Here is a 26051-nt window from a genome sequence, read left to right as displayed (position 1 = left end):
GGGAAGATCCCACATGCCGCGGAGAGGCTGGGCCTGTGAGCCATGGCCGCTGAGCCTGTGCGTCCGGAGCCTGTGCTCCGAAACGGGAGAGGCCACAACAGTGAGAGGCCCGCGTACTGCAAAAAAAAAAACAAAAAACAAAAAAAAACCTGTAGAATGTACAACAGCAAGAATTATCTCCAATGTAAACTATGGACTTTGGGTGATAATGATGTGTCAATATAGGTTGTAACAAATGTGCCAGTCCTGGTGAATGGTACTGATAGTGGGAGAGATCGTAGGTGTTTGGGAACAGTGGGTATATGGGAAATCTGTGCTTTTCTCTCAGTTTTGCTGTGAACCTAAAGCTGCTTTAAAAAATAAAGTTTATTAATGTAAAAAGATCTTGTTACCTGGGTGTGTGAATTTGTCAAAATTCATTAAATGGTGCATTTAATATTTGTGCATTTTATTGTATGTAAAATTTACCTCATACTGAAAAAAACAGTCATATACAAATATTGAACTCTTACATTTAAATTGGAAATATCAGTATGAGTTCATGATATATTTTCCTTTAAAAAAAAAAAGTGTATTTTCTAAAGAGACCTTAATTGAAAAAGGAAAAGAACTGGCAATATTCAAGGTAAGAGACTCAGGGTAATTTTAACTGTGGCCTTTCAGATGAATTAATGGATAAACAAAATATTTTTAAAACAAGAGAGTACTACTCAAATGTGCTGTACCCATCCCTCGCAGCAGACTGAAGATAGGCATTTTTATCCCCATTTTAATATAATAAAACTAAAGTTCAGAGAACTTCAATGGCTTACACAAAATTTTAACTTAAGTGGGAGAGGTGGCAGTTGCTGGAAAGGTTTAGGATGATCCTACTAAAGGTTAAGGATAGATTATGGAGGAAATAACCCCACAAGATTCTTTTTATGTGTCTCTTTGCTTGAGCAAGAAGGCAGAACAGCAACCTACTTTCCTTTCTAGAGGTTGAATTTCTACCTGCTAGACAGGACAGCTAGGAACCCAGAGCAGGTAGATGACCACTAATTTATTTACCTGGTCATGTTATAATGAGGTAAACATTTATTAAACATCATATTTAGCAAGGCTGTGATTCTGCCCTATTTGTTTCTCTAGCTAACATACTGTTAAAGTTTATGTAACAGTTTTAATATTCAGGATCAACAATTTAGACTGAGAACAAGGGAAAGAACCTCAGTTGAGTTGACATTGCTTATTTTCCTGGAACCATGAAATTGAGGTTTAATTGATAAATTGAATAGCAAATTCATAGATTTATCTTTCAGAATTTCTTTTTCAGGTCTCCCCCTTGCACAAATTCAAGAAGAGAGTGAAGAGGCTCGTTCTGCATCTTCTTTCTTGGCAGAAGTTTCTCAGTATACAAGTGGGTGAGTAACAGTCCATTAGTCCAGTCTATTTCAGTATTGTTTTTATAATTCCACATCTTTGTTCAGTTGTTTGGCAGTATAACTTTTTTTTTTTTGTTTTGTTATGGTACGCGGGCCTCTCACTGCTGTGGTCTCTCCCATTGCGGAGCACAGGCTCCGGACGCGCAGGCTCAGTGGCCATGGCTCACGGGCCTAGCCGCTCCGCGGCATGTGGGATCTTCCCGGACCAGGGCACGAACCCGTGTCCCTTGCATTGGCAGGCGGACTCTCAACCACTGCACCACCAGGGAAGCCCGGCAGTATAACTTTTGAACCATTTTAATTCCAGTTTTAAAAAATCAGTTAAAAGGCTTTTGGAATAACAACAAGTAAAACCTACCCATTCATTTGTTTCTGAGTCTAAAACAAGTTTTGACACATCTTTACTCTTGTAAACTGTTATGGGAACATAGGCAAAAGATGATAGAATTTTAACAATATGCAGCAGTTAGAATTTAAATAAATGTAAAAAGTTGAAAATAGGTTGCCCTTTTAAAGCAATTCATACAGTTAATACACTTAACTACCTAGAGGTTTTTTAAGGCTGCTGTGAGTAATATGTGAAATATATTGGCAATGCAGAGGTTAAAACCAAAAGTACAACAGAGTGCTCTGCTGCGCTTCATCTGCTGCCAAGTTCTGCTCTTTGTTTTCATCTTCTTCGCCAGTCAACCTTTTTCTTTTAGTTTAAGTACTGAATATGTGTGCGTGTGTATTTATTTTTATGTTAATAGACTATTTTTAGAGCTGTTTTAGGTTTACAGAAAGCTTGAATAGAAAGTACAAAGAGTTCCCATTTCCTCCCTCCCCCCACCAATTTCTCCATTATTAATGTCTTGCATTTGTGTGGTACATTTGTTAAATTGTTGAACCAGTATTGATACATTGTTATTAACTACAGTCCATAGTTTACATTAAGGTTCACTCTTTATGTTGTAAAATTATAGTATTATATAGATTAGTTTCACTGCCCTGCAAATCACCAATTTTAATACAGAAATCAGGAAAGTATTAACTTTTTTTTTTTTTTTTAGCTAACTTGGCTTATTTGGTTAGTTATTGCTAAATATATTTGCTCCACATTTCATTACAAGGGTTAGGAGAAAGAAAAATGTAGTTCTTTGCCTTAAACACCTACCTGGTAAAAAATGCAAGATTTGTGGTTTTCTTTAGCTAGTTAAATATTTTGTTTTAAATATTTAAAAATTAAATGGATAAAAAATTATTTAATGCTTAGCTATGTTTTTGAAAGGGGATGTGTTTACAGTCTAGATTTTAGTCTGATCTGTATTCTGTTCTCTTCTGGAATTATTGCCTCTTAGCTGCATTGGGTGTGGTATTCCTGGCTGGTATTTATGGGTCTCATTGAAGAATGGCATCATCCCTTATCTTCGCTGTGCTGCATTGTTTTTCCACTATTTACTTGGAGTAACTCCACCTGAAGAACTATTTACCAGTAAGTAGGAAAATGAAATCACAGAGTAGTAAATAAAAGACTTTTTTTGTTACCTTCAACCTCAGGAATACAAGGTGAGAGCAGGCAAAACCACTTCATTCCTCACCTCTTTCATCAGTGTTCATTCCAAACATGTGTGTGCCCCTGCCCTGGTGTAGGTAAAAGGTGAGGCCAGAAAGCAGATTAGCCTCACAGTCTGCAAAACCTATTCATGGCTCCTATCTATGTACAGTTTTTGTACTTGAGCTTACAAAATGCCTGCGCGCAGAGTATAATGGTTAAGGTATACAAAAAATTAGAAAGATTGATTGCTTTTAAGGGAAAAGAACTGTTTGGCTAAGTAGGAAGAAATTTTTATTATATACTCTGTTTCTTGAATTTTGAACATATGACTGTATCTATTATGAAAGAGTTAAAATGCTGCTGGGAAAGGGCTGTTGTGATAAACCAAGGCTATGTGTATTTGAGTAACAGAATCATTTCCGTTCTCCTTTACTTGCCTTAAATCTACATCAAGGTAGAGAAGGTTTCCTTGTGGCTTTGTATGGGTAAAAATCAGAAGGTTTGTATGATTTTGGAAGAGTCATCAAATTTGCTCAGAGATTCTTTCTTTTGTCCTTTTCTCAGGTCAGCCTTAAGAAGGTTCTGTATCTTGAACTCAGTTCAGTAGGGTTTGTTAGATGTAGGTTTGTTCTGATTCTGTATAAATATGATGCTACTTTCCAAGTGGTTGTCAGTACAGATCTGTTGTTTTCATTTTTTTAAAAATCATATATTATCTAGTCTGTGCTGTAGTATGGCAATGGATAAGATAAAGTCCTTTCTTTTATTGAGAGGAGATGAAATATAAACAAACAGATAAATATATATAGTATAATGTGAAACGGTAATAAGTGCTGCAAAGAAAAATAAGCAGGTCGTGGGAGTAGAGAATGCTGGGGTAGAGTCATGAAAGCCTTGTTTGTGAGGAGATATTGAGCAAAGGGACATTGAAAAAGGAGATAGTGTTGAACTGGGCGGGTGATTGAAGGAAGAGTATTCCTAAGCAGAAGGAACAATAACTGCAAAGGCTTTGCTTGACATAGTCAAGGAATAGTAGAGATGAGTGGCCGAAGCCTATTGAACAGGGGGAGGGTGGTAGGAGATGAGGTCCAGATCAGGTAGGGCCTTTATGCCACAATAAGGACTTTTGTATTTTGTATTTTTGTGGTGGTTTGCTGTTGGAGAAGTCTGATCAGGAGAATGACTCAATCAGAGTTAAACGGATCACTGTAAAATAAATTAATTAATTAAAAAAAAAAAAGGATCACTGTGTCTTGTCACCCACAGTTTCATAGAGTACAAAGTATACTCTGTGTAGACAGAGTATAGAAATGAGCATAAACAATGTAGAAACTCTACTGTTGACCAGGTAAGAATAATGTACTTATTAAATGTATTTTTATTTCCTTGCAGATCCTGCAGAAGGAGAGTACAGTGCACTCTGTAGCTATTTATCTTTACCCACAAATTTGTTCCTGCTTTTCCAGAAATATTGGGATACTGTAAGGCCCCTCCTGCAGAGGTACTGTGGGGTTAAAATATCATTATTGGGTTATTATACAGTTTGAAAATGTTAAATTAAAAATATTTGCTAAGCTCTTAGATTGATTAGCATCGTTTGAAGGGGTGACAAAAATATACGAGATTCCTAATTCACACACATAAGGAGTTGGGGATAAGACCAGCAGCAATGGGCAGCTGGAATTTCTGCTTGTTCTACCATGACTACCATTCATGGTTCTTATTTTCCCTACAGCTGCTATCTCATCCCAGTTTTAAATGGGGTGGGGGGTGGGTGGAGTGAGGGTAGGTCCTGTTGTAAGCAGCAGTACAGTCACAGTTAAACATTGGAGGAACCCAAAGTGGGGCTACAATAGTAGCATATCTCATATGGTAGCACATATCTCAGCAGGGTGACTGAGGAGGAAATAAAGGTCATTTGGTAGATCAGAGATGTATCTAGTTAAATTTTCTGTGGAAAAGTGTGTCTTTTTTTAATTAAAAAGTTCTTCCTACCCCATTACTTACTGGCCCTTCTGATCACTCTCTACCCTCCAAACCTCCAATCTCCTTACCCTATCTTTGCTGCCACCATTTTCCATCTTTTTTTTTTTTTTGAGATATAATTGACATATACCATCATTTTTTTTTTTTTTTTTTTGCGGTATGTGGGCCTCTCACTGTTGTGGCCTCTTCCATTGCGGAGCACAGGCTCCAGACGCGCAGGCTCAGCGGCCATGGCTCACGGGCCCAGCCGCTCCGCGGCATATGGGATCTTCCCAGACCGGGGCACGAACCCGCGTCCCCTGCATCGGCAGGCGGACTCTCAACCACTGCGCCACCAGGGAAGCCCTATACCATCATTTTAATAATTAGTTCTCATCGTGTTACTCTTACTTTATTTCCCCCATTAAAGATTCTGGCATCCAATTCCAATACTTGTTGCAGGGGGGCGGGTTGTTTTTCCCACGCATCCAGCAAGTAATTCTGCAACATCATCTGGGTGTCCTGCTATTCAGCTCAATCCTGATGCTGTCTTCCTGGAGATGCTGTCAGATTCCATGGGTTAAGGGCTCAGTCCATAAAACTGACGACCCCACCTCCACATACTTCAGAAAGAGCCAGTCACAGTCCAGGTTGTCACCTGTGCTCACCAAAAGACTATAGTTTGATTAGTCTGTAGAGCAGCTCACAGAACTCAGAGAAACGTTTTACTTACTAGATCATCAGTTTTTTATCAAAGGATATAACTCAGGGCCAGCCAGATGGAAGAGACACATAGGGCAAGGTATGAGGAAAAGGGAGCAGAACTTCCACACTCTATCTCTGAGCACACCACTCTCCCTGAATCGACATGTGTTCACCAACCTGGAAGCTCTCCAAATCCTGTCCTTTAGAGGTTTTATGGAAGCTTTATTACATAAGCGTGATTGAGTAAACCATTGGCCGTTGGCGACTGATTCATCCTCCACCCCTCTTCCCTCCCCAGAGGCTGGTGGGTAAGGAGTGGCTGAAAGTTCCAACCCTCTAGTCACTGGTTAGTTCTCCTGGCTACCAGCCCTCATCCTTTTGTTCAAAAGCCACTTTGTTAACATAACAAAAGACACCTTTTTCACTCACAGCACTTCGGAAATTCCAAGGGTTTTGGAAGCTCAGTGCTGAAGTTGTGCTGAGTCAGTCTGTGCCAGGAACTGGGTCAGAGACCAAATATATTTATTATTGTTAAAAAAATTAAGTTTGAAGATCTAATTGGCTTTATTAAATGATTTATGAATGGGCAGCATCCCATCTAGCAAGTAGAAAGGAGCCTTTTATAGTCAGCAAGGAGGTGGGACAAGGAAGTCATAAATGAGAAAAGGATTATTTCAGGCAAGGTAACCTTCCTTTGCGGGACAAAAGGATCTGTTAGGCAGATTACCTCACTGCTACTGACCAGGAAATTCCAGACCGATGGGTAAAGATTTCACTTCTGGGGAAGGTTGAAACTGCAATTAGGTTTAGGTGTTAAGTCTTGGTTTGATGGACGTGGGCTTAGCACAAGTAACTTCCATTTGGGGCTTGTCTCTTTTTTAATGTTATCAGTCACAGTATCACACCCTTGATTTCCTTTAGTCTTTTCAATTTTCTACCCTTTTTCTTTCTCCTTTTTCTTTGATCAGTGTCTTTTTCCCTGCATGCCCATGTCAGGATTTGTGTGAATGTCCGCCCATCTCCTGACACCTTTCTCTGTGCTCTCACCTCTTCTTTTGGGTTCTTCTCTGTGTTTTCTCATTTTTCATGAGGTATTCTGATTTTCAGTGTGATTAAAAATGAATCCAAAAAAAAAATCAGTATCATGCTTTGTGTTGAATGCAATCACAGTAGGTTATACTAATTTTACTTTTATATTGTTGGAGTCGATACATTTTTAACTTGCCATTTTAGTTTAGTGTTAAAAATTCAAACTTTGAAACAAAGTCTGTACCATTCCTGGCTCTGCTTGCCTCAGAGCCTTTCCTCATTGTCTTCTCTGAAAGGCAGGGGACTGACCTCTGTAGGCCATATTTCCCAGTCTCTCTCATCTGTTGGCTTCAGCCTGTGGGAGGCACTGGCAAGATATTGGAGGTCAGGAGGAAGAGAGAAACCTGTGTTTAGACCACCTCTCTCTGCCTTGTGGGGCATCCCTGACAATGGCTACTGTCAGTTCTACTGATGTTCTACTGGATGTCAGAACATCTAGTTCCCACCAGACAAGTCTACTGTAGTTCTAGCATCCACCAGTGACCCTGAGCTCCAACAAAACCACTCAAAAAATATTATTTTGTTCCTCCAGCCTGGGAAGGATAGTAGCTTCCTGTTATTGGCTAATCTTTGGGTTGCCTTGCCTTATTTGACTCCTGGTTGGCTTCTCAGCCCTTCTGTCACCTTTATTTCCAATTCCTAGTATTAAATTCCCTCTTGTTAAAATACTCAGAGTGGTTTCTGTTTTTCTAGTAATAGATAACCTTTTAAAAAAGAAATTAATAAAAGGGGGGGTAAATAGACAGAGAAAAGAAGGGGAGAAAAGAAAGGGAGAAGAAAGGGGGAAAAGATATAAGGTAAAAGAAGTCTAGCAGAGGGCACATGGAAAGAAGGGACAGAGAGGTTTGGAGAGGATGGCTCCATGAATATTCCACTGAAGTTGTGATGACCCATTTGCTTTTTCTCTCTGCTCCCCATATAGATGGTGTACAGACCCTGCCTTACTAAACTGTCTGAAGCAAAAAAGCGCCATAGTCAGGTTGGTTTTACTTCTCAGTCCTTCCCCATCTACAAGTTGTGTTTCCAAAAGTAGTTGGTTGATGAGGATGCTTTCTAGTCTGTTGTCTTCATTCTCACTCAGCACATTGTTTCTTACATTTCTGTTAGGTCTTTGCCGGAAATTCGATTCTTCGTACAGTTGATTTTTTTCTTGGAGTGGCTGTCCTTTCTCTCTTAAATTGTTTGACACCACCAGCACCTTAAGCTAGTGCATACCTGTTAAAAGGCTTCTTGGAGCTGCTAGTGTATTAAAATGAGAGGGTAGTGACAGTATTCATATAAACCACTTTTTTTCCTTTTGAGAATAAAGATATAAATAGAACTATTCCCTCCTCCCCATCTCTTCCTTTCTATAAGCTTAGAGACTACCCAGCAAAACTTTTCTTCAGCCCCCCTATCTCCCTTAAGTTATGGTTTAATCAAAATCCATCTCTTCCTCAAGGACAGTTTTTATTTATTTATTTATTTATTTATTTATTTATATTTTTTGGCTGTCTTGGGTCTTTCTTGCTGTGCGCGGGCTTTCTCTAGTTGTGGTGAGCAGGGGCTACTCTTCGTTGTGGTGTGCAGGCTTCTCATTGCGGTGGCTTCTCTTGTTGCGGAGCACAGGCTCTAGGTGCGTGGGCTTCAGTAGTTGCGTCAGTGGGCCCTAGAGCACGTGGGCTTCAGTAGTTGTGGCACGTGGGCTGAGTAGTTGTGGCTCACGGGCTCTAGACCACAGGCTCAGTTGTTGTGGTGCACGGGCTTAGTTGCTCCGTGGCACGCATAATCTTCCCGGACCAGGGATTGAACCCATGTCCCCTGCATTGGCAGGCAGATTCTTAACCACTGTGCCACCAGGGAAGTCCCCCTCAAGGACCATTTTAAATGTTACCTTCTCCCTGAAGCCTATCCTAACACATCCTCTCATATGTGTCTGTTCATGTGTGTGTATGTGTGTCCCAGCCAACACTGTAAATCACTGAACAGTAAACTCAACAGTGGCCAGAACCGCATGCTTATCTTCTTTGCGTCCCCTCCAGGGCCTGGTTTGTATTATGTACAGTCTCTGATTTTTATTCAAATTGCATTGCGTCAATAAACAAGCAGAGGAATTGACCCCAGCCTTAAATACTAACACCAGCACAATTTTTTTTTTATGGCTAAAGCAAACATTGTGAGACAGTGTGCATTTGCTACCTTCTTTTCTCATCTGTTTTCACCCCTTGAGTTCCTTTCAGCTTCTCCTTAAATGTGCATATGCTGCTGCCTAAGACTTAACCCAACTTTAGTGATTTAGAGATTATAGATCCACCTCCTGTGCTCAGATGCAGTAGTATTCACATCACCAAGAAAAGAAGAGTTTAAAATATGAGTACATATTTTAGCACTATTAATCTCACAGAAGTCGCTGTGTGCCTTTTAGACATCTACTGTTTCCCTAGCATGGTACTAAACTAAAATACTCTGAGAGAGTTAAAAGATACAATACATACACCTTTTGGTCATGGGTAGTTTATAGTCTAATTATGTACATAAATGAGATACAGTATAATAATATATGGAATATACTGTTAATGCTATAGAAATGTAAAGAGTAAATATTCTTAATGATGTAAGTTTAGTCTTAGAGGAGATAATTTTTAGCTGAACACAGAAGAGATTATGGTAGAATTTGAATTGACTGGGGTTTGAGAAGAGAATTTCATGTTATTCAGATGACCTTCCCCAGGACATGCATGCAAGGCTTTTGTCATATTACTATGGTGAGAATGAATAACATTTGCAAGCGTGTAACAAGTACTAAGTATATTATGTTTCACTTCAATATCTTATTGAGTTCTCAACAGCCCTTTGAGGTTCCTTGATACTATTCATTTCTTAAATCAACATGAGTATTTAATGTTTCTCTCCTCACCCCCCCCCCCACCCCGGAAATGTGTTACTAAATTGAGGGTGTGCCCTATGATTGAGAAAGTATATATATTTATTCTCAGTTTACTGACCAGGAAATACAGGATTAGGTTCAGTGACTTGTCAGGTGTTAGAGAATTTAGGATATGTAACCGGGCCTGTTTGATTTCAAAGTCTGTGTTCTTAACTACTACTTTATATTACCTTCCTAGACAGTATAGAAATATAGCTAGAACAATTTAGTCTTAGGAAATAGTAGGAGTTGGGTTTGGAGAGGAAACCAGCTGATGAAAGATCTGGAATTCTAGGCCGAAAAGTTTAGACTTAATCTAGTCAACAGTAGGAATTACTATGGATTGCAAATATGAATCCTTAAACTGTTTTTTTGGCCACGTCACACAGCTTGTGGGATCTTAGTTCCCCGACCAGACCAGGGATCAAACCCATGCCCCCTGCAGTGGAAGCACAGAGTCCTAACCACTGGACCACCAGGGAATTCCCCTCCTTTCATTATTTTTAAAACATTCTTCCTTCTGTTATTTGGTCTGTTTTTGATCTGGGCTTATTTACTCATAAAATAAAATTGCCATTTAAATTATATTTCTAGGTACCCTAGAAAAAGAAATAGTTTGATAGAGCTTCCTGATGACTATAGCTGCCTCCTAAATCAAGCTTCTCATTTCAGGTAAGAAGAAATATATATTTAAAACTTTTTTGAGCTTACAAACTCACCACCACTAGCAAACTTTTTTTAAAAGTGACCACTGAGCATCCTCTGTAACAGTGATTTTCAATCTTTTTTTTTTAATCGAGGTGAAAATCACATAACATACAATTTTGTATAATTCATTGGCATTTAGTGTATTGCCAATGTTGTGCCACCACTGTTTCTCTCTAATTTCAAAACTTTTTGATCACCCCAGGGAAACACCTTGCATCCACTAAATAATCATTCTCCATCCCGCTCTTTCCCGATTCTGTAGTAACTGATAATCTGCTTTCTGTCTCCATGGATTTGCCTATTCTAGATATATTATATAAAAGGAATCATACAATCTATGACCTTTTGTGTCTGGCTTTCTTCACTTAGTATGTCTTTGAGGTTCATTCAAGTTGTAGGATGTATCAGTACTTCATTCCTTTCTTGGCTAAATAATATTTCATTTTATGTATATACCAAAGTTCATTAATCTATTCATCCATTGGTGGGCATTTAGGTTGTTTCCCTCTTTTGACTAATGAATAATGCTCCTACAAACATTCATGTACAAGTTTCTGGTAGGACATATATTTTAATTTTTCTTGGGTATATATACCTAGGAGTAGAATGCTGGGTCATTACGGTAATCCTATGTTTAACATTTTGAGGAACCATTAAACTGTCTTCCACAATGGCTGCACCATTTTACATTCCCACCAGAATGTATGAGGGCTCCTATTTCTCCATATTCTCACCAGCACCTTTTATTTTCTCATTTGTTTGTTTGTTTTTTAATTAAAGTGATCCCAGTGGGTGAAAAATGGTAGCTCACTGTGGTTTGATATACATTTCCTTAATGATCAAGGATGTTGAACATCTTTTTGTGTGCTTGTTACAGATTTGTATATGTTCTTTGGAGAAATATGTGTTCAAGTTTTTTGCCCATTTTGTTTATTTATTTCTCATTTATTTTTTTATTTTTTAATTGGGGTATAGTTGTTTTACAATGTTGTATTAGTTTCTACTGTACAGCGAAGTGGAGTTCCCTGTGCTATACAGCAGGTTCTCATTAGTTATCTATTTTATACATATTAGTGTATATATGGTAATCCCAAGCCCATTTTATAATTGGACTATCTTTTTTGTTGTTGAGTTGTAAGAGTTCTTTTTATTTTCTGGATATTAAACCCTTATTAGATTTTAATTTGCAAATATTTCCTCCTATAAGTTGTGTTTTCATATTCTTCATAGTGTCCTTTGATGTATGAGTCCATCTTATGTTTCTTTCTTTTGTTGCTTGTGCTTTTGGTATCAAAACTAAGAATTTGTTGCCAAATCTGAGATCATGAAGATTTATTCCCATGTTTTTTCCAAATAATTTTATAGTTTTAGCTCATATTTAGGCTGTGAATCTGTTTTGAATTAATTTTTGGAATAAGGTAAGAGGTACAACTTCATTCTTTTTTCCATGAGGTTTCCAGTTGTCCCAGCACCATTTTTGGACACTGTTTTTTCCCCCTCATTAAATAGTTTTGGCACCTGCTTTGAAAATCAGTTGGTCACAGATGTTTGGGTTTATTTCTGGACTCTCAATTCTGTTCCATTGGTCTATAAGTCTATCCTTATGCTAGTACCACATTTTTTAATTACTGTACCTTTGTAGTAAGCTTTGAAATTGTAACATGAGAGCTTTCCAACTTTTTCTTTTTCAATATTGTTGTGACTATTTCGGGTCCTTTGCGATTAAATTGGAATTTGAGAATTGGCTTTTTCATTTCTGCAAAAGAGGCAATTGGGATTTTAATAGAGATTGCATTAATCTATAGATTGCTTTGGAGAGTGTTGCCTTCTTAACAATATTAAGTCTTCCAGTCCATGAACATGGATGCCTTCTATACTTAGGCCTGCTTGAATTTCATTCAGTGATGTTTTGTAGTTTTCAGCGTACAAGACTTTTCCCTCCTTGATTATATTTATTCGTAGGTATTTTATTCTTTTGAAAGCTATTGTAAATGAAATTGTTTTCTTAATTTCCTTTTTGGATTGTTCATTGCTGGTGTATGTATGTATGTATGTATGTATTTATTTTTGGCTGCATTGTGTGTTTGTTGCTGCACGCGGACTTTCTCTAGTTGTGGTGAGCAGGGGCTACTCTTTGTTGCGGTGCGCGGGCTTCTCATTGCAGTGGCTTCTCTTGTTGCAGAGCACGGGCTCTAGGCACATGGGCTTCAGTAGTTGTGGCTCGCGGGCTCTAGAGCGCAGGCTCAGTAGTTGTAGTGCACGGGCTTAGTTGCTCCGCGGCATGTGGGATCTTCCTGGACCAGGGCTCGAACCCCGTGTCCCCTGCATTGGGAGGCGGATTCTTAACCACTGCACCACCAGGGAAGCCCTGCTGGTGTATTTAAACACAACCGATTTTTGTCTGTTGATCTTGTACCGTGCAACTTTCCTGATTTCCACTAGGTTTTTTTTGTTGTTGTTGTTAATGGTTTCTTTCAAAGAGCATATTTAGGAGAGTTAATTTAAAGTCTTTGTTTATTATGTCTCATGGCTGGGCTTCCTTAGGGATGATTTCTGTCAGTCTCTTTTTGGTTTCCTGTGAATGGGCCATACTTTTCTGTTTCTTTGTAAGCTTTGTTGAGAATGGGACATTTTGAGTATTGTAACATAATAACTCTGGAAATCAGATTCTTACCACATCCCAGGAATTACCATTGTTGCTTGATAAGGCTGTAGTTATCTGTTTGTTTTAGTGACTTTTCCAGACTATTTTTGCAAAGACTCTATTCGTTGTGTGTTCACTGAAGTCTCTGTTCCATTATCTCTGTGGTCAGCCAGTAACTGACAGAGATTTCCTTAAATGCCTGGACACAATAAGAAAAAAAAAAAGAGAGAAGAAAAGATATAAAGACTATCTACCTCTTTAAATCCCCTCTACTACCATCACCGCCAAGGAAGCTGCGTCAGCCCACGGGAGCTGAAACAATGGTTAGTTTCTGTGCCAGCCCCTCAGTGAACTGCCAGGCAAAACTAAACATCCAACCCTAATTTTTGAACACAAGGTCCCTCTTGCCCACCTTGGCACCAGCATGCTGCACCAGGATTGTGGGCAGCCACCCCCATAGCTACCTGCTGTGGGGCTGGGGGATAAGGGATGGTAACCACTACACAGAATGCCAAAATTCACTGAAATTTACTAGCCTCATTTTTGTCAAGCACTCCTCTGGACACTGCAAGTGTTTGTCCTGACTCTGAGTTCCCAGAATAATTGCTTCAGACAGTTCTTGCCAGATCAGTAGTTGTTCTGGTACAGGAACCTCACTGTTCTCAACTTCCCAAGCAAGTAGCAGTCTTAGAAATATCTTTTATACATGTGTCTTTAAACACTGTTTTACATGCATTACAGTGTGGTGACCACATTCATTCACTGAAATGACACTGAAGAACACTTTTTTTTCCCAAACACAATCTTATATGGAAGCTCATTGTAACAGTAAAACAGATAACATTGTGACTCAAAGTGCAAGCCTGGGTACTGGAAAGAGGAATAGCCTTTTAGCCCCTTAGCCTTTTCTGGCACCATGTTCCTCCTACCTCAATCAGATTAAACACTACTCTAAAGCAGTGTTTCCTAAACTTCCTTTTATCTTCATCTTCCCTTTCACTGATCACTTTCAAATCAAAAAAATACTGGCTGATAAAGACGAGTGAGAAGCAATAAAAACAAGTTACATTGTGCTCATTGCTAATACCATGTATGAATTACCTTTATAAGAGAACAACATGAGCTTAAACTCATGATGCTCTGTGATAAAATTATGTTCAATAAGGTTAACAGTAATTTTTGTTTTGCCTTCTGTAATATGATGCAATTTATTTGAATAGCATAAATTAATGAGCAGCACACCACCAGTGAAATGTCACTGAATGGAGAAATCATATTTGTATCTGCTTCAGCCATTGGTTTGTGAATATTTCATATTTGAATCACAATGCATCATCTTGAAAATAATAAGCCAAAATTATTATTGATGTAGTTCTGTATCCTTGACAATCCAGTAGCATCACACATCACCCATAGCAAACCGAACTGATAATGATGACGTGGAACTAGCAGTAACTAGTAATTAAAAGGCAAGAATCTCAGTAGCTTGAAAATCAAAGCCTATTCAAGACTCCGTTGATAATGTACTGGTGACAAGGCATTGTTTTCCCAAATTACAGAAATTCCAAAGCTCAGTTAGGCGTTTTGTAATGTTCCTGAGCTTTGTGCAACAGCTAAACTTCTTACTAAACTTAATTAGAGCTCTCAGTAAACACAACTAACTCTCAAATTTAAGGATACTAATTAATAATTCCAGTTAACTGCCTTGATCTATAAGGTGACTTAGTCTTTATAACTATATGTTAAATAACTTGCTGTCATTTGAAGGACTCAAAAGGAGAGATTGCATTTCAGGGTCATCTTAAGGGCTTGAAGAGCCCTTCTTTGGCCCACTCTGAGAATCACCACCCTACAGAATGACTAAGGAAATTCTCTTATTTAGTTATAACCATTGCTTTGAGCCACAAAGCCAGGGGGTTTAACTGGCCCATCAGGGGCTTGGGCAGCCCATAGTTCAGCCTCTATTACCAGTTAGAATTGACCTCAATTTCAGCTCCCTTGCTGCTTGTCTCAGGCAGATTAAGGTCAGCCAACTAAAGAAGTGACTGAATCACTTTACCTCTCAGCCCTCCAAAAATTAGCTGGATGATTTCAGAGACTGCGTCCAGCTCCAAATTCAGTGATTTTCCTAATCTTGGGGCTGCATTGGTATCACAGATACCCTGTGAATAGATATTGTTTTCTAGTCATTCAAGGGTATCATGCTGTTGGCTCTGAGAAGAGTGTTAATCATTAATCACAGTGACGATGCTCCTGAATGATATTAGTACTTACTGGTTTCAAGTAAAAATAATAATAAATCTTATGCTCTCTTCCAGTTTTATTGTTACTACTAGTTTCCATTAAGACTGAGTCATCTCTAGTGTAGGAGGGTGGCTGGTCAGTACTGTATTTCAGGGGCATCACTCCCATTTTCCTCTATAGGATGGGACTCAGCCATCCTGTGCTAAAAGTTAAAGAAGATGTTGGCTTTATCCAAAAAGAGCAACACCCAGGGAGTGAAAATAACCCTCTCATCTACAGGAGACAGGAATGGAATACCTATGCAGGGAGTCCCTCTGCTCGTGTGTAGAGAATAGTGATTTTCTTATCTTGCCTAAGAAAGTGGGCATCAGAGAATAAACTGTTAATACCATATTAGAGATTTGTTTTGGTGCTCTTTATTCTGACCCAATTGTGGACATCAATGGATCTCTCCTGGGGTTGCATTTATTTTTTTCTGTCCAAATTGATGCTTGCTTTATGTCCATTATACAGCAGAGATAGGAGTATAAGAAGCTCCTTTTACAAAGATAGCCATTATCACTTTAATTCAGAGAGTGATACCCCTCTTGGGGGCATTATAGCAAGGCTCTAGCATGCCACTGTGTCAAATGGCCAGATCTCATAGTACTACTTGGTTCAAACAAGTAAACTTTGTCACTTTTTCTTTCCCAAGACTTGGCTGTGTTTCACAGGTGGAAAGGTGCGTCAGCTCAAAGACTGCAGTCTCCCCTTTCAACCCTAAAGATCTCAATACTTCAAAGAAGTGGGGGAAATGTGTTTAAACCCTTACTGAAAATTGTGGTTAAAACAACAACAGTAATTGTATACCTTCAAGGTCATTGCTTCAACATTGAGACACAAAATTGACTAAACCAATCCAGAGGGGGAGCTGACTGTAAATTGGTCGTGTCAGATGAAGACTGGATTCTCTAAATGCATCTCAATCTCAAGGCATATTTAAGTGCCACACTTTGTGGGAATTCGCAGAACACTGCATATTTAAAAATAAATTTTCTTACTATGAATTAATCAGAAGACTTTTTGTTATCTTCTTAAGGAAAAGTATTAAAAAGGAATTATCTAATTAAATGTTTCCTTGTGTTTTAAGAGCTTTCTTCGCTGCAAGCAGCCAGTGATGAAAACACTGCTAATACATCTAAAACACTGCTAACTGATTATATCATGCTTTTATTATTTCTCCACCATACTGAATGTTTTCTTCCCTTTTGAGGTGCCCACGGTCTGCAGATGACGAGCGAAAGCACCCTGTCCTCTGTCTTTTCTGCGGAGCCATACTGTGTTCTCAGAACATTTGCTGCCAAGAAATTGTGAATGGAGAAGAGGTGGGAGCTTGCATTTTTCATGCCCTTCACTGTGGAGCTGGAGTCTGCATTTTCCTAAAGTAAGTAGGAAGCTTCATAATGAACTTAGGGAATCTGAATCCAGTCTGGAGGCCATCATGGCAGGACAGTATGTTGATAGGATATGATCTGTCAGAAGTTAGAGCATAGACCTGTTATTCACATGCAATTGCATTTGAAAAGATACTTAAGTATCTTCTCAAATGTAAATAATAGTTTAAAAAATATGAAGTAAGTAGTTTGAAAAATAAGGAGTTAAAAATTGGAATCTGTTCACATTTTCATTATTTGTAGAAAACCTTAAACAAATATGGTAGACTTGAAATGAAACTGAGTTATTTGTATTGAGGTGGATGGACCTATAGTCTGTCATACAGAGTGAAGTAAGTCAGAAAGAGAAAAACAAATACCATACACTAACACATATATATGGAATCTTTAAGAAAAAAAAGGTTCTAATGAACCTAGGGGCAGGACAGGAATAAAGATGCAGAGGTGGAGAATGGACTTGAGGACACAGCGAGGGGGAAGGGTAAGCTGGGATGAAGTGAGAGAGTAGCATTGACATATATACACTACCAAATGTAAAATAGATAGGTAGTAGGAAGCAGCCGCCGCATAGCACAGGGAGATCAGCTCGGTGCTTTGTGACCACCTAGAGGGTTGGGATAGGGAGGGTAGGAGGGAGATGCAAGAGGGAGGGGATATGGGGATATATGTATACGTATAGCTGCTTCACTTTGTTATACAGCAGAAACTAACACATTGTAAAGCAATTATACTCCAATAAAGATGGTAAAAAAAAAATGGAAACGTGAACTATGATAGGCTTTATATTGATTACTCTGGTATTGTGTAAAAATCAGGTATAGTGAAAGAGTTTAGAGTCCTAAAACTTGTATTTTCAAAGGACATGTACATTGTTACTTTATGTTGTCCTTTGAATGTTTTAATTTGCTTCACTTCTTCTACCAACCAACCATTGTTTTCCCTGGTGTCTTAGCAAATGACTGAGAACAGACCAATAGTCTCTCATATTTATGAAAGAAGAGTGCAAGTTTCCTGAGAGAGAGAAAAAATTCAAAGTGGATGCATGTGCTCTTTCTTTCCATTCTCCCCATGTAATCTAGTTTCTGTTTACATAAACCCAAACATCTCACTCACTAGGGAATATGTAATCACTGCCAATTAGCATCTGTTGGAACAAGGAGAATAAGTGTATGCAAGCAAAGCCCAAACACCTATTTTCTTCTAGGGTACCTACAGCGATTAAACCCACTACCTATTCCAACTGTTTATTTTATAATTTCTCTCTAGAGTACTTATCTCTTATGTACACGAACATTATTTTTTATTTTTCCATTTCTCTGCTGTAAGAGTCCCAAGTACCTTCAGGGTTACAGTGGTTCTTTATAATGTGCACTGTTGGAGGCTGGCTCTAACCAGAAAAGGCTCGACACTTCCATAGATGACCTTCTTTCTGGCCCAGGGTTATCAGACTAGGAGATGTGGTTCTATTCTTCTGTTAAACTCCCTCCCCCGCTCCAGGTCATAGGTCAGGAAATAGAACAGAAACAACCCCAGCCACCATCTTCCAGGGTACCTATGGTTCACATAGGACAGTCTCCTTCCTCTCTTCAGTATATTTAGTCAGTATTATTGACTGATCCCATTTCCCTAAGTCCATTGATCCTTTCCCATAGCTTCAACAAAAATAGCAATGTTCATTCTCTTTTATTTAGACAAAACACGATTTAGTCTGTTTGTCTATATTGTCTTTATACTGAATTCTTAACAGATACCATGTCTTTTCTCTAGATTAACTTTGACACAGTGCCTGTCATTTGCATACATGCACTTAGTAATATTTCTGTTGGTTGTTTTGTCCCTTAGAATCAGAGAATGTAGAGTAGTCCTGGTTGAAGGTAAAGCCAGAGGCTGTGCCTATCCAGCCCCTTATTTGGATGAATATGGAGAAACAGACCCTGGCCTGAAGTAAGTTTTTAAAATTTTACTCACATTATTGTACATGGATGGTGGCAGCTCTTTAAACACAAAAGCTAATACTGAGAGATATTTTTAAATAGCTATAAATTGAAAATATTAAATATGATGCCATCCTAAATGTAACACATAATTTTCAACAAGTTTGTGCTTCTCCAAAATTTTTAGACCCCCGCCATCCTAATGTTTGAATGCTCTATTATTTTTAATCAACCTTTCTTCAGAATTACTTAGAAGGTTTAATTGACGCTGATGTATAAAAGAAAGAAATCTGTAGTATCCAGTGAGGGAGTTTGGTTTAAAATGGATATTCATTGTTTCCATTGCAATACTTGAAACTTTTTATTAACCAGCTATGTCAGCCTTCTTTGCTTTTAAACATTAGCAAAAATGCTTAGAATCCTGTAATTTTCTGTATCCTTCACTGGTGTTAGGAACTGGAGTACCACTCATGGGTATGAGAAAAAGGAGGTAAGGCCACAATGGTCCCAAAAGTACATATAGTTAAAGATTAGATCCCCTTACCATAAGCTCTTTTTGTTTAACTAAAAGTTTGTTCTTTTGAAATTTTGGGTTGGCCAAAAAAGTTTGTTCGGGATTTTTGTAACATCTTAACGGAAAAATCCGAACTTTTTCATCATCCCAATATATTATTCAGAATGAATCGGCTTATTGGATGAGGCTTAGAACCTCTTTGTTCATACGGAGATTTGTTTTTATTGTAACAGCTTTTGACCTGTATAGAGAAAGTCTTTGGATTCAGGAAGAAAAAGGTGGGTGGTGAAAGTAGTTAATGATTGAGGATAAGAGGCCTGTGTTGTTCCAGAAAGGTACAAAGAAGCAGAATTTTTAAGTTAGTTAGGCAATATGAAAATACCTAACCAGCTGAGACATGTTAGTGCCCCAGGGATGAGAGTCTCACAGTTCTCCATCATTGGCAACAGCCAGACTTCAGTCATTTTGGATTAGCTGTTATACAGTGTTACAAACTGTGCAACCTTAGAATTGGTGTGGAGTAATTTTATTTAAGTACTTGCTAATCACCAGCAAGTTTGTTGTGTCATAAAGACAATAATAACTAAGTATTTCTGAGGAGCAGCGTATAATTTGAGGGCTTAGTGTTACACCTCAGACCTAACCTCTACCGTCCAAAGATCAGAAATCAAAGCTGGATAAACTGTAAGAGGCCAGAAAGCCATTAAAGACCTACTCAGGCTAACCACTCTAAAAAGAATAGAACTGCTTCAAGTTATAAACCTTTCTAGCCATTTAAATGGGATCCCATAATGCCCATGGTATACTTGACCTATTTTTCTGAATAATCAAGGAGTAAGTTTCTTCTTCATTAGCTAAGTAACTTATCGAGTTCATAGTGATCAGTGGTGAAGGGAAAATATACCTTTTAAAACCTTGTCCTGGTGATTCCTCCCAGTTCCAAGAACATCTCAAAAGTTCAGACTAATTTAAACAATAAAGATGTAGTAGTTATTTGATTCAAGCTTACATGTTTTTTTCTCCCCCTGAAGGAGGGGCAACCCCCTTCATTTATCTCGTGAGCGGTATCGGAAGCTCCATTTGGTGTGGCAGCAACACTGCATCATAGAAGAAATTGCTAGGAGCCAGGAAACTAATCAGATGTTATTCGGATTCAACTGGCAGTTACTGTGAGCTCCAACTCTGCCTGGGGAGAATCACGAATGAAGACAGTAATGAAGACTGATTCAAAATTATGGAGACCTTATTGAGGGCTGGGGAAGGGTTGGAGGGTCTTTTGCTCCATGTCCAGATTCACATACATCAATAAAATATTCCTTAATGGAATATTTCTTTCAATTAATGAACATATGCTTAAAGCAAAAAAAAAAAGACATAGATTAATCTATTTTATGTTCCAGAACACTAAAGAAATGCTTCTTCACCCCCAAGTGTCTGATTCTGCTAATAGTTCCAGAAAACTTATTTCCCTTCGTAATCTGTCCCACTTCACTTCATCCACCTGATAAATGAAGTCACATCAAGCAGTTGTGGGCATTCTTATATGTTGGTTGACTCTTCTACAATTTGTATTTGGTGTTTCCCCCCCCAAATTTAATTTAGCTAATGGATCACTGACAAGATTTAATAATCTGTGTTAGTCTTCCTTGCAGCTAAAGAGAAATTCAGAAACCATGCAGTGTACTTTAATTGAGAAAGTTTTCCAAAAAGTAAAAATTTTATGATTTCTCTCTTAAGGAAATGCCCCTAAAGTGCCACTTACTGTTTCAGCCAGAAATTAAACTATATTTCAATATGGACAAAGTTTCCATTTCTAAGGCAAATTTCTGCCAGTGTGGAAAAGCTTTTTTTTTTCCTACTGTAGACCTCAAGAAGAGTTAGGATAATGTATTTATTATTTATCCCTGATGAAACAAAGCCTGCAGTCCTCACCTCTGATGGTGAGGATTAGCTTTATTGCATTTTGAAATTATACTTTCCATTTTCCAAAGGCAAGTTTTTAAAATAAGTTCACTTATCTCTTGATTGTGACATGACTCTATTTGACTCAGAAACCTGATGCAGTTCTGATGTAAACTATCTATAGAATGAGGATAAGAAAATTCCCCCAATGAATGGATCATGGCAGCTGTAAATTAGAACAATCAGATTTAAGCCTGTTCTGTAACATTCTGTGTCTTTGTAAGACAGATCCTTCATTTGTTATCTGTGTGCAAACTTTTCATAAACTCTGGATATATGAATAGTATAACCAACAAAAAAAGCCATGTGGTCAGTAGTCTGTGTCCTGTTAAAACATGCTGTGGTTGAGCCATCTTGTTCATAATAACAGAGCTCTCCGGCATCTGTGCATAGACTTCTTGGCTTTTGGCTTTAACTTTTTATATCAAGAACTTATGATATAAAACAGCAGGCAGAAGATAGATTGAAATCTTATATTTTAGCTTCTGTTGTCTCTGGGGTAATGTTAGGAGTTGGAAAGATACATTCAAAGACCGTCTTATTTTGCCTTTGATGACCATGGTCATGTATGTGTATAAATGTTTTCCTACCTTCTTTTTGCTCAGCAAAGGCAAGAAAATAAAAATATATTTGCAAAGTGATTGATGATGCACATTTTGGGTTAGATTTTTATGGTATTTTTATGTAAAGTAAAGAAATTCTGGATTTTACAATAAGGGATTGGCATGAACAGGCATCAGAATCACAATCATGTTTCTACCTGAATAATTATTATTCAGAAGGTATCAGAAGATAGATACAACTCCAATAAACAGTTTCTAACTATTGATGGGTGAGGATTACAAATTTCAGTATTCAGTTTGTCAAATTTGCCAGTATGATTAAATGATTATAACATTTCCTTTTACTTCTTATATAATTTTGTTGGGTGGATTGTCTGACTGGGAAGTCTGAGCCAGCCTAGGCAACAGAAGATGCTGACTTCTGCCCTAATTGATTGGTCCCAGTTTAGCAAAGATAAATTGATTTTTTATTTCTAACCTTTTTCTATCCACTTCATAAATTCTACGGTTAAGCTCTCAAGCTGCCAGAGGGACTGTCCTGCAATGGCCAGTCAGATCTTTACTGCCAAAGAACCCATTTCCTATTGAGTTCCATTTCCTGAGATTGATTCAGATCTCTGCACTGTAGATGAACATACATCTCTCAGTGCTGCCCCCAGCCCAAGGGATTTCTAATTATATTCAAATATCCTAGTTGTTTGCCTTCATCATTGGAAACAGTTTAATTAAGCATATGAAGTTTACTTAAAAATGAGCAAAAAGTCACTTTATTTTCTTTAGTGTAGTATGTGGAGAAACTGGTTCAACAGGATGGCTCCAAAACTGTGTTTTTTGAATGTTTGGTGAGGGGCTAGCAGAAATTTTAATGATACAGTGAAGAAAAACATATATCTGTATAACTAATTTATTATCGTGGTGTATGGGCTGAGTTCACCCTTTAGTGGTCATTTGTCATTTCATAACAACTATGCATTTTGGTTCACTGTGATGATGATCTATATTTAGTGACTGCCACATATTTATACCACTGATTCAAATTCCATCCATGATACAAATAATGCATATATTGATATCTTTTATTGCAAAATGTAAATTTAAAACTTGTATAATGTTCTGTGCTTTTTGAAATAAAATATCTTATATGTGTATATTTAAAAAGAAAAAAGGGACTTCTCATGTTTGGGGATTTGGGTTTGAAGTATAAAAAAGTATACCTAGAAAGGAGCTATAGCTAAAAGTTATCTTTGTCAGCCCAGACAAATTCTTTAAAAGACATAGGTATTTAGTGTAATGGTCTCCAAACATTTTGACCATACAGTCTATCAGTAAATAATTTTTAAGATGCATATTTTACATATATATGCATATGTTCAACTGTAAGAATTAAGATTACAGATGGGGGTGGGAATAAGCCAAAATCAGATAATTTTACATTATCAAAATAATGCAAAATTATTACAACCAACAAAAAATGGGAGCAAAGGGATGAGTAGGTGGAAAGTTAAATAAGCTCACTGAGGGCTTCCCTGGTGGCGCAGTGGTTGGGAGTCCGCCTGCCGATGCAGGGGACACGGATTCGTGTCCCGGTCTTGGAGGATCTCACATGCCGCTGAGCCTGTGCGTCCGGAGCATTACATAGGAGTAAAAAGATAGCACTTGAAGCTGAGAAATCAAGAAATAAAAACTACACAAACTGACAATAGGATAAAGCTAGCAGCTACATAGAAAGAAGGGGCAGTAAGAGGTAGTTTCAAAATTGCTTACATATTAGGGAAGCAACAGAGAATTTAAAGAAAGAGTACTGAGAGTATTATATAAAATCAGAATAAAGTTTACAACTAGAACTACACACAATATCAAAGGGGGGGGGAGGCAAAGAAAATAAACTACATAGTGAAACAATATAACAAAATTCAGACCAATCAACAAACGTAGATGGGCTTAACTCACCTACTTTTTAAATAATCACCTGAGTTAACAAATAGATTCAGATGAAAATTAAAGAAATGAACCTAATTTAAAAATGGAGGCTTCCCTGGTGGCGCAATGGTTAAGACTCCGCCTGCCAATGCTGGGGACACAGGTTCGAGCCCTGGTCTGGGAAGATCCCACATGCTGCGGAGCAACTAAGCCTGTGCACCACAACTACTGAGCCTACGTGCCACAACTACTGAAGCCCACGCACCTAGAGCCCTTGCTCCACAACAAGAGAAGCCATTGCAATGAGAGGCCCACACACTGCAATGAAGAGTAGCCCCCACTTGCCTTAACTAGAGAAATCAGGCACACAGCAATGAAGACCCAATGCAGTCAAAAATAAATAAATAAATAAATTTGAAAATGGGCAAAAGATTTGAACAGATTTTTCTCCAAAGAAGATGTACAAATTACCAGTAAGTATATGAAAAGATGTGCATTAGTCATTAGGGAAACACAAATCAAAACCACAATGAGATACCACTTCATACCCACAAGGATGGCTGTTTTCAAAAAGACAGATAATGTGTTGGTGAGGATGTGAAGAAATTGGGACCAAATACAGGCAGTCCTCACTTTGTACAGTAGTGAATTACTGCATATATGTCCATGCAAGCTGAAACCATACAGAGCAATCTTAGTATCAATGGGAAAGATACCATTGGGGATTCCCTGGTGGCACAGTGGTTAAGAATCCGCCTGCCAATGCAGAGGACATGGGTTTGAGCCCTGGTCCAGGAGGATCCCAGATGTCGCAGAGCAACTAAGCCCGCGTGCCACAACTACTGAAACCCACGCGCGTAGAGCCCAGTGCTCCACAACAAGAGAAGCCACTGCAACGAGAAGCCCATGCACTGCGACGAAGAGTAGCCCCCGCTCCCCACAGCTAGAGAAAGCCAGCATGCAGCAACAAAGACCCAACGCAGCGATAAATAAAATTAATTAAAAAGATACAGTTGTTCCATGGCCTTTAAAAATTTTGCTCAAATCAAACTCTGTTATAAATGTTATAAATGACAGTATAAAAACAAACTGTCAGTTATAAATGTATTGGGAAATGCAAATAGTAAAACATTTATGTAGTACAGTATAACTTATAACATTAGAAACATTGAAAATTCAGGTTTTTTTTTTTTTTTCAAAAACATCTAGAAAATAACGTCAAGCATGTCTGCCTCTCTGTATAACTTATACAGAGTGAGCATCTTTTCTGTGCCTTGGCAAATTGCCATGTTTCTAAGTTTGGATCAGCTTCCAAAATTTTACCCTTTGTGTTCCAAAGTTGTGAAATACTTCCAAGAGTTCCTTTAGTGTGAAGATTTTTGGCAGTGTCATTCCTTCTGGGACATTCATCTTAACCACTTTTTTTTTTCTTTTTTGAAATTTGCCTTCACTAGCTTCCTCTGACATGCATTCTCTCAAATATCAGTGGTGTCAACAATTCCATAGTTAACTACTACTCCTATAACTCCAGCATAACTTGTATAACATCTAGATTTTACCCAAATTTCACTTCCAGCATTATCACTTTAGTTCCTTTGCTGCATTAAAAAAATTTTTTTTAATTTACTTATTTTTTATTTACTTATATATATATTTTTTTGGCTGTGTTGGGTCTTCATTGCTGCGCACAGCCTTTCTCAAATTGTGGCGAGCGGGGGCTGCTCTTCATGGTGGTGCATGGGCTTCTCATTGCGGTGCCTTCTCGTTGCGGAGCACAGGCTCTAGGCACTCGGGCTTCAGTAGTTGTGGCACACAGGCTCAGTAGTTGTGGCTCGTGGGCTCTAGAGCACAGGCTGAGTAGTTGTGGCACACGGGCGTAGTTGCTCCGCGGCATGTGGGATCTTCCCGGACCAGGGCTTGAACCCATGGCCCCTGCACTGGCAGGCGGATTCTTAACCACTGCGCCACCAGGGAAGCCCTTTGCTGCATTTTTATCTTTGTTGGCCATTCCCTCTTTTGATTATCCATTTTTGTAAAATGTCACATGGGTTTATCACTGGGAGACAAGGAGACAGCATGACTACACGCTTTGCTCTCTGTCCCGAACTGAGCAACAGATGTGCAATGTCCAATCACCAACAGACTCTGGGGAATTCTCTGGCGGTCCAGTGGTTAGGACTGTGTGTTTTCACTGCCGAAGACCCTGGTTCGATCCCTGGTCAAGGAACTAAGATCCCACAAGCCACTTGGCGTGGCCAAAAGAAACAAAAGCAAAAAAACCAAAGACCAACAGACTCTGAAAGAAGTTACATAATTGGTCACTGATCATGACACACATCTGTTATTTAGTGATTTGTGGACTGAAGAACTAGCCACGTAATTTGCACTTTATGAAATTACTCACAGTTAATATACCATCATAAGTGAAATTTGAACCGTGTTGTTGAGGACCAATGTTAATTAATTAAAACATGGTAACTGAAAATCGTGCATGTAGGAACTGT

At 38.4% G+C, this 26051-nt stretch overlaps 1 protein-coding gene across 2 annotated transcripts in view; it reads left to right on the top strand.

Annotated features, from left to right (window-relative positions):
- UBR1 (ubiquitin protein ligase E3 component n-recognin 1) overlaps window positions 1-22738 on the top strand; it is a 165138-nt gene extending 142400 nt beyond the window's left edge. The window contains exons 40-47 of one of the 2 annotated variants that reach the window (XM_082834705.1): window positions 1316-1403; window positions 2765-2898; window positions 4354-4462; window positions 7643-7699; window positions 10220-10297; window positions 16474-16644; window positions 18497-18598; window positions 20134-22738. In XM_082834705.1, the coding sequence (XP_082690831.1) occupies window positions 1316-1403; window positions 2765-2898; window positions 4354-4462; window positions 7643-7699; window positions 10220-10297; window positions 16474-16644; window positions 18497-18598; window positions 20134-20275 (881 nt within the window). In that variant the 3' untranslated portion in view covers window positions 20276-22738. The remainder of the gene's footprint in view (window positions 1-1315; window positions 1404-2764; window positions 2899-4353; window positions 4463-7642; window positions 7700-10219; window positions 10298-16473; window positions 16645-18496; window positions 18599-20133) is intronic. The other variant, XM_082834706.1, reaches the window with a different exon arrangement.
- The last annotated feature ends 3313 nt before the right edge of the window (window positions 22739-26051 follow it).

This window comes from Leucopleurus acutus, assembly GCF_964270905.1.
Source record: "Leucopleurus acutus genome assembly, chromosome: 1".
In the NCBI taxonomy this organism is placed as follows: domain Eukaryota; kingdom Metazoa; phylum Chordata; class Mammalia; order Artiodactyla; family Delphinidae; genus Leucopleurus; species Leucopleurus acutus.
Note: the sequence above shows the minus strand (reverse complement) of the source record. Positions and strands in the feature narration are given on the sequence as shown.